The sequence below is a fragment of the Agrilus planipennis genome, unplaced genomic scaffold (genome assembly GCF_000699045.2).
Source record: "Agrilus planipennis isolate EAB-ADULT unplaced genomic scaffold, Apla_2.0 scaffold263, whole genome shotgun sequence".
Lineage (NCBI taxonomy): Eukaryota > Metazoa > Arthropoda > Insecta > Coleoptera > Buprestidae > Agrilus > Agrilus planipennis.
In genome coordinates, this window is record NW_020442449.1 from 303,303 (window position 1) to 312,238 (window position 8,936).

Genomic DNA, 8,936 nt, shown 5'->3' on the forward strand with positions numbered 1-8,936 from the left:
CTAATCTAGGTCTACCTCTACCCCTCCTAACTCCTGTTTCTGCCTCTAATATGTTTCTGACTAGACCTTCATGCCTAAGAAGGTGTCCTACCAACCTATCTCGCCTATTTTTTATTGACTTCCATAGAGTCCTCTGTTCTCCTATTCATTCCAGTACCTCTTCATTTCTAACCTTCTCTACCCACGTTATCCTAATCATCCGCCTGTAACATCACATTTCGAACGCTTCCAACCTTTTCTTTTCGGCCGCGCCCACCGTCCATGTTTCACACCCGTACAATGCCGTGCTCCAAACATATACCTTTAACAACCTTTTCCGAACTTCTAAATAATTAACCGTTCGCGAGCATAGAAGTGACTTCTTTTTATTAAAAGCGACACAACCCTGCGCTATCCTCTGCCTTATATCCTTACTACTCCTTCTATCCTGACTTATCTGACTTCCTAGGCATTTAAAATCAGCCACTTCTTCTAATTTTTCGTCTCCTATCTTTATATTCGCTCTTTCAGTACTTTTTCTTCCCTTGCATACCAGTATTTTAGTTTTACTTTTATTTACTTTCATACAGTACTGATCTGTCAGGACTGCTTCCATTTTATTTAAAGCTATCTCTAGGTCTTCCTTGCTAGATGCTAATACTGACACGAATAAGAAAAAAGCTACAGCATCAGCTGAGTATAGAGACCGCATCCGCTTGCATTGCAGCCGGCCGTCGATACCACTAAGCCATTACCATTTGTTCAAAATTGTAAAATATTATTCCATCGCGCTTGCGCAAATTTCTGTATTCGGACGGAATTTACTTAAATACATCGCTGAGTAGACTTAAACTATTAAAATATAATTGTGGATTCTCGACGTAGTCGATTCAATATTTTCACGTCAGTAAGGGGTTGCGTCAAATTGAACGCGTAAACCTTACCTTTAAGTTCAACGTACTAATACAGTAACGTTGGATCAACCTAAAATATGTAGATAATTTTTACTTTTGACGGGATTGAGCTCAAGACTAGTAGTAGGTGTACTAAATATGGTAACGCTGCTTATATCGGGTTCAAATTGTTTATTGTTTATGTTTATGTTTATTTAGTAGAAGGCAGCAGTACAAAACTGGTAATATCTACATCATGTGTTACATTATCATAATAATAAGTGAAGCTACAAAAATAATATCACAGAAGTTAATTGATATAAACTAGACTAGCAAGAAGAAAGTCATTTGGTACAGAGAGAAGGACTGTAGTTGGATAGCAGGTGTCGTCGGTATCGAGGGTTCAATTTCTCCCGCCTAGCAGGTGTCGTTGCAGGGCTGTTTTGAAGCTGGGAATCGTGTCCGAGTTGATGATGTTTGCAGGGATTTTGTTCCATTTCAGAACAACCCTGTTCGCTAGGAAGTGTTTCCTAAGCGGCCTACGGATTCGACTCAAGTTCAGCTTCATGGAGTGTCCTCGAAGGTTTGTAGTCCGAGCGCGGTTGAAAATAGATTCCACCGTCGGGCTGTTGTACCAGCCCCCCAAGATTTTGAATGTCTCCACTAGGTCTGCACACTCTCGTCTTTCATCAAGGCTTTGGAGGTTTAGTCTCCGAAGTCTCTCCTCATATGGGAGGTTCCTGAGCTCGTACGGTATCTTCGACGCTCGTTTGAGTACTCGCTCGAGATCGTCGATGTCACCAACCAGGTATGGAGACCAAACTGGTGTGCCGTACTCCAGTAACGGAAGAACGTAGGTGGTCAGGATCATCCTCAGGAGATCGACGTCGATATCCAGGAAGGCTCGACGTATCCGATAGAGGAGGGAGTTTGCCTTTTTGATCACCGCTGATGTTTGGAGGTCCCACTTCAGGTCTTCCTTGATGATGATCCCCAGGTCCACTTGCAAGGTGGTAGTAGCAAGTGGATGACCGTGCAAGGTATAGATTCGCTGTGGGATCTTCTTCTTGCCAAGATGTAAAACGGTACATTTGTCGGGGTTTAGAGGAATCATCCATGTGGTCGACCATAGTGCCACGTTGTCAAGGTCCTCCTGAAGCTGGGCGCCCTGCGTCTCGGGGTTCGCATATATTTTGTTGTCGTCCGCATAGGTCTGGTGCCGTGATCGTGTTTGCACATGCAGGTCGGACGAGTACAAAATAAAGAGCAGAGGCCCTAGAACAGAGCCTTGGGGAACTCCACTGGGTGCTGAACTCGGAGAAGAGAGTGCGTTTCCAATCCTCGTCTGGAAAGTCCGGTTCGACATGTAGGCTCCAATCCAGGCTAGCAGCTTACCTTGGATCCCAAGGTGCTCAAGCTTGTGGAGCAGCCTTCTTGGAGGAACTTTGTCGAAGGCTTTCGAGAAATCCAGATAGATCACGTCCATCGGTTCGCCGACATCCAAGGCCTTCGTCCAGTCGTCCATGCACTGCAGGAGATTAGTATTGATCGACCTCCCCGGGATAAACCCATGTTGTTGGGGAGGGATCACGCCAGTTCGAAGGGCAAATTTCAGTATCTCATCTGCAATTAGTCGCTCCATGACTTTGCAGATAGTGCTGGTAAGGCTGATCGGCCGGTAGTTGGAGGTAAGATGCCTGCTACCTTTCTTGTGGATGGGCGTGACTATGGCGTGTCGCCAGGCTTCTGGAATGGTGGCGGTGTCCAGCGAGTGGCGAAAGAGGACCTGAAGAGCCGGGGCCATGGCGGCGGCACATTCCTTGAGAAGGATGGGAGGTATCCCATCTGGACCAGACGCTGCAGATCTATCCAGAGTGCTCAGTACCTTCCGAATGTCCTGCTCCGTNATTTCTTTTGAAAATACGTGTCCTACAAGAAGCATCAACTTTAAGCACTTGTAAAAGCTTTTAATGACCATATTATTGAAAGCCAAAAACGTAATAAATTGCACCTCGTTGAACTTTTAACCGAAACAAATTGAGCGGAGAGTTAATAAAACCAATTCATGACTTGGTTGGCCACCTTGCTCATTGCTTTGTTCAGGCGTAACACTATTTTGGAGAAGATGATGGTGAATTGTTTAGGCAAAAGAACGGAATAAGAGATTTGGCCATCTTGGCACTGGGAAGTAGTAAAAAAGCAATAGAACTTTATACTGTTTACCATGTCATCTCCGCCATTTCAGCAGCTGATGGTTGTTGGTGTATTTCGTTGAGGCACTCAGGACAAATAATGATCCTCGTTTCCTTGTCACGTATTTCGTCCTGCTTATCAGCTAACTTCGATTTTGTGCTGAGCTGATAAGGGTGGCGCAGCTTGCACACTTCATATACCAGGGGCCATTTTGCGTCCCCGAGAAACCTAAAGGCATTACAAAAGACTATATCCGTTCAATATAAACGTTTCGAAGGACATACTTGTCCATTTTGAGTACGGACACGAATTGTTCTATTTTGCCGTTGATGTATTTCATGCATGTGTTCATGTTGTTTCTTCTTGCGGCAGTGATACCTTGAATTCCGAGAATGTTAAAGAGCCAAGGGTGAAGACAAACGCTCATGAAACTTGTTAACTCCAGTAGGCAGCATACGTTGATAAACAAGTGTGTTCCCAAATAGGAGACCGTTTCGTCGCCGTAACGAGCCATTTCCCAAGCTAGGAACACAGACGAACCACCACGGGTGACACACAAAGCGATCACAAATGCCTCCTGCGTCGTCAAACCGTAACCAATCCGATTGAGTATTGGGGCCATTATTATCAGTGCCATTATACGACTACAGTACATCTACGGGATTGAAATCTATTGTAACTTTTGACGTGACAACGTCTTATAATTTGATGGAGCCGGCTGCACGCACGAAAAAACATGACTCATGCGGCGTTACCTCGCTCTGAGGCGTTCCATTTAAGGCTTGAAGTGCAAGCGAGAGCGCGGAACGAGCGACAAAGAGGCACAATCGGCCTCCGCGTTCGGCAGCGTTCGACATCTGTCTCTCTCCTACTTGAGTGAGCGATGCGTCCGCGTGGACAGCTGCTATACAATAATACATTTACATGTTTTTGTCAAGTATGAAGTGTAGTGAAAAGTGAATGTGGTGTCAAACCATTCCATCAGTATTTTCTTATGACGTTGTCACGTTCAACTATCGTCAGTAAACCGACTTTACAGACAACCGATTTTTTTACAGAATAAGAGAAAACGACAGAAAATGGAAAGAGCTCGTACACAGGATTTGTAGATTTAGAAAAAGCTTTTGACAATGTTAAATGGAACAAGATGTTAAAAATACTTAAAAATGTACGGATGAGTTACAGTGATAGGAGAGTGATACTTAGTTTGTATAAAGAGCAACAGGCAGTTATAGAGCTAGGGCTGCAACGTAGAGAAGTAGATGTTAGGGTGTCAGACAGGGATGCACACTATAACCGCTACTTTTTAATCTATACATCGAAGACGCGATCAACATCATTAAAGACAGTACAATTGTAGGGATAGATACACAGAGACAAAAGACTAGTCTGCTTAGATTTGCAGAAGATGTAGCAGTATTAGCATCTAGCAAGGAGGAATGTTTATTTAGAAGGTCAAATTAGGAAGGCGAACTCCTCATATAAATATATGAAATCTTATGACATTGTTAGTTACTTAATAGTGGATTAATACGCAATATTAATTTGAAATCATTTTTTCGATTTTTTATTTACTCACTACACGCTACCTCAAATTAATGAGGGAAAATTGTTGCTGTTGTCACACCCTCGCCGGGAATGGAGCCCGGGACCTTTGGCTTTACGCACCGATGTTCTGACCACTAATCTACGAGAGGTAGGTCCCGGGTTCGATTCCCGGCGGGGGTGTGACAACAGCAACAATTTTTCCCTCATTAATTTGAGGTAGCGTGTAGTGAGTAAATAAAAAATCGAAAAAATGATTTCAAATTAATATTGCATAATAATCCACTATTAAGTAACTAACAATGTCATAGGATTTCATATAGCAAGGAGGAGTTAAAGATAGCTTTAAATAAAAAGGAAACGGTATTGACGGAACAGTATTGCATGAAAATAAATAAAACTAAAACAAGAATACTGGTATGTAAGTGGAGAAAAAGTAGGGAAAGAGCGAATGTAAGGATGGGAGACAAAAGATTAGAAGAAGTGACTGATTTTAGGTATCTCGGGAGTCAGATAGGCCAGGACGGATGGAGTAATAGGGATAGAAAGGAGTGGATAGCGCAGGGTCGAGTCGATTAATTTAGAAATTCGAAAACGATTGTTAAAGGTGTACGTTTGAGGTGTAGCGCTGTACGGATGCGAAACAGGGACGGTCGGCACGACGTAAAACGAAAGGTTTAGATGCCTTCGAAATGTGGTGTTGCAGGTGAATGATGAGGATACCGTGGATAGAGAACGTTAGAAATGAAGAGCTATTAGAATGAAAAAACAGTCTTAGGACTGGCGGTCGTATGATGATGAAAAGAAATGGAAGAGCTTTCGATTGATTCGAAGATTTAATGAGTGGAAGATACCCTTTTTTATAAATACTGAAATTTAGTCCAATTATAATGAACATAAATTGCAATTTGCTTACTGTAAGAAATGTAACCAGAAAGACCAAAGTGTCGCTAGAATCAAAGTGGGCTATGATCTTTTCAACCAGATTAATGCCAGCAACACAGAGAATCATGTAGAAGACGACCTTGAGGCTGATCTCCCAAAAGTGTACCAACTGGCTGGCGTTATACGAGCCAAGCAGTTCCTTTTCTAACATTGCAAACCATCCGATCACAATAACAGCAGTGGTTGAACTAACTCCAAGTTCGGAGGAAATCTGGTAGCCCATGAAAGACCACAAAAGTGTGTACAAAATCAGTCTGGAACTGTCCACGGCGTATTTCTTCATCAAGAGAGCGAGAAACCAGCCAAGGCACAATCCTATACCAATACCGCCGCCCAGCAGCTGCAGAAACTTTAAGAAGTAGTCTAGGTGATTTTGTTGGTTCGTTTCATGAGCTAACATTGCTGTGGTGAATATTATCATCATAATCGGTTCAGTAAAAACACTCTCGCCCTTCAGGAGGGCTTGCAAATGGCGCATCCGCGGTATTCCTTCTAAATGAACGGTAATCTCGAACGCACTTGTGTGCGAGACGATGGCTCCAAAGATTATAGCCAGAGGGACGTTTACAGTTACCTTCAGTAAAGTGTAAGTCACAAAAAAGCCGGTTATTATAGACGTTATCAAAAATATTGTGATCGACAGCAACGCTATCTGTATCCACGCTCTTACGAACACGTGAGAGTCGAAACAGATCATCTCTTGGAAAAGATGGAAGGAATACAATACGTTGAGATAGTATCTTGGGTTTATTTCAAGGAATACTTTCGTGTATTCCTGGAAGGGTTCGTAAAACTTGGTCAATATTCCTGCGATGATGCCAGTTAACAACGCGCCACCCTTTGCAATAGCTACAATTCTGCTTCTGTTGATTGTACTCCACATCATTGCTCCAAAGGTTATCAATAAGATGGTAAGAAGATAAGGTTTCGAGAAGCCATCGTTTAGTATAGTTTTTTCGGCCATTTTGATTTTTACTCGACTTATCAATTAAGTAGGTACTAATAATTACTTAAGACGTTAAGAACGTTTGACACTTTTTTTGTTTGTAGAACAGTTGAACTTCGGAAAGGTTTCCTGGATATTTTAAAACACGAATGTTACACAATAATATCTGAAAAGCAAAAAAACTCGGGCGCTACATTGCCAAGGCAAAGAACCAAAAGGTTTGCTCCAGAAGAACCTCAGCCAGGGATTCGTAATGGTATTACCTAATTGATTATGAGAGCTCGAACATCTCATAAAAAAAACTAATTTACAAATTGAAGAAATTTATTAAATTTCGGTAAAATATTTACAAATAGTTCCTGGAAACAGTACGTATCTAAAGTCGGTATCTACTTTAAAGTTTCTTCACTTAATAAAAGAGAACATTTAGATAAACAAAGAAGTTTTAGAAAATACCACAAATGGCGCAGTAAACGCCATCTGTAGTACGATGCCACATTTTAGGATTACGTATGTTCCAACAAGGTCCACTTGTGTGGATATCTATTTGCTGAAAACGAATCCCGACGTAGCCAACCTCAGCGTGATAGGCACGTTAGCTTAATCGAATGAAATAATTCCAAGTGGTCTGTGTTCTGTCGAAACTGCCAGACGCGGATCGCGATTTCGATCTTTTTGGATCTCATCAGCGCGTCGCAGGCAGCAGTAAACGCGTTTACTGCGCCATTTGTAGTATTTTCTAAAACGCACTGTTAAGACAGCAGGTAAAAGTTGGTCTGTGTTCTGTCGGAGCTGCCTGCGACGCGCTGATGAGATCCAAAAAGATCGAAATAGCGATCCGCGTCTGGCAGTTTCGACAGAATACAGAACACTTCGAATTATTTCATTCAATTAACAAAGAAGTGTTCCAGGAATATATGAGGAATTGGATTAAAACAGATTGTCCACCAAGAGTAACTAAGCTAGAACTTTACAACACCAGTTCTTATATGTTATTGTTAACACCTTCTCGCACTACTATTGCTTTTATTTAACTATTTGCTGTCTAATTAACACTACCATTATTGACTACTTATGAATTCATCACTATATGAACACTCTGTCACCTTTGCGCTCCTTCCTCGTCGCTTTGTATCGTCTCGACCTCGTTCTAGTACTAACCACTCGATCTCGCGACAACTATTTATAGAGGCTTGCCATATTCTATAATGATCCAGTATACGCCATCTAGGAACCGAGTCTACTCTGTCGGCATGTATGTTGGGTGGCTTGTACATATGTGACAGTATTATATTCTAAAGAACTGTTCCCCTCACATACGTGTTAGAAACTCATATTCCCTGGTAAAAGTCATTCTAATCTTAAAAAATATAAGAGGTCTAATAATAGAGTAAAGTATCAATTGATGTGAGATAAAGGAAAAGGTATTGGGATTAGTCAAAGACTTTAGTCAGTCATCAGTAACATTCTCAAAATTCAAATAACAAAATGGAGTCACCCATGCACAACCTAAGTCCACCTCGACGATGACCAGGAAGAAGAAAATTATCCTCCTCTATAAATTACAATAATTTTTCAAGAAACTGCACTTGTGTTATCTTCTGCCTCAGGATACATTTATTGAAATAAAGAGTTAACAATACTACAATCTATCTAGGTATACAGCAAATAAAAATTTAATTTATATAATCAAAGGGTAATGCAATTTTAAGCAAATTCTGCATCAGTAACAATAACTAATTGTGTTAAACTAAAAATAACATATCTTAGTATGAAATAGACATGTAAACGTTGTAAGTGTAGGTAACATTAACAGTAATAAAAAAAAATACACACAGATGTATAGAAAATATAAAAAATGTTTCGTATTATTGTAATACGAGCATAAAAAAAATATATAAAATAAAAAAAAATTCTTGTCTCTTTTTGTCGCTCATAACAGGACTGAATATAAGTAATGCAGTTGTAAAAAAATTGTTATCTAATTGTTATCCCGCTGACGAATCATTTCCGAAACGGGGACTCTTTTTATTCCCTCGACGTGGTGGATTTCCTACATTCCGTTCGTCTTCGTATATAACGTTGAGGGAGCTCGGGGAACTTGCTTTTAAAGTGTTATCGGAAATCAAAGTCTGGAAAAATAATTGCAGTGCTTGATATCATAAAAAAGACTACATTGAATGAATTTTTTGTGACGTCACAAATCCCCCGTATGTTATTAATTGAAGTTACACTGTTAAGGGTACGTGCTATCACGTTGAGGTTGGCTACGCTGGGATTCGTTTTCAGCAAGTAGATATCCACACAAGTGGACCTTGTTGGAGCATACGTATTCCTAAAATGTAGCATCGTGCTACAGATGGCGTTTACTGCGCCATTTGTAGTATTTTCTAAAACGCACTGTTAAGACAGCAGGTAAAAGTTGGTCTGTGTTC

At 41.0% G+C, this 8,936-nt stretch overlaps 1 protein-coding gene across 1 annotated transcript in view; it reads right to left on the reverse strand.

The window, feature by feature from the left end:
• Positions 1–8,936, reverse strand: part of LOC108740030 — a 28,392-nt gene that overhangs the window by 7,158 nt on the left and 12,298 nt on the right. The window contains exons 12-16 of the mRNA XM_025980498.1: positions 5,527–6,412; positions 3,350–3,642; positions 3,096–3,293; positions 2,758–2,801; positions 1,295–2,717 (exon numbers count right to left, since the gene is read on the reverse strand). Coding sequence (XP_025836283.1) covers positions 1,295–2,717; positions 2,758–2,801; positions 3,096–3,293; positions 3,350–3,642; positions 5,527–6,412 — 2,844 coding nt within the window. The remainder of the gene's footprint in view (positions 1–1,294; positions 2,718–2,757; positions 2,802–3,095; positions 3,294–3,349; positions 3,643–5,526; positions 6,413–8,936) is intronic.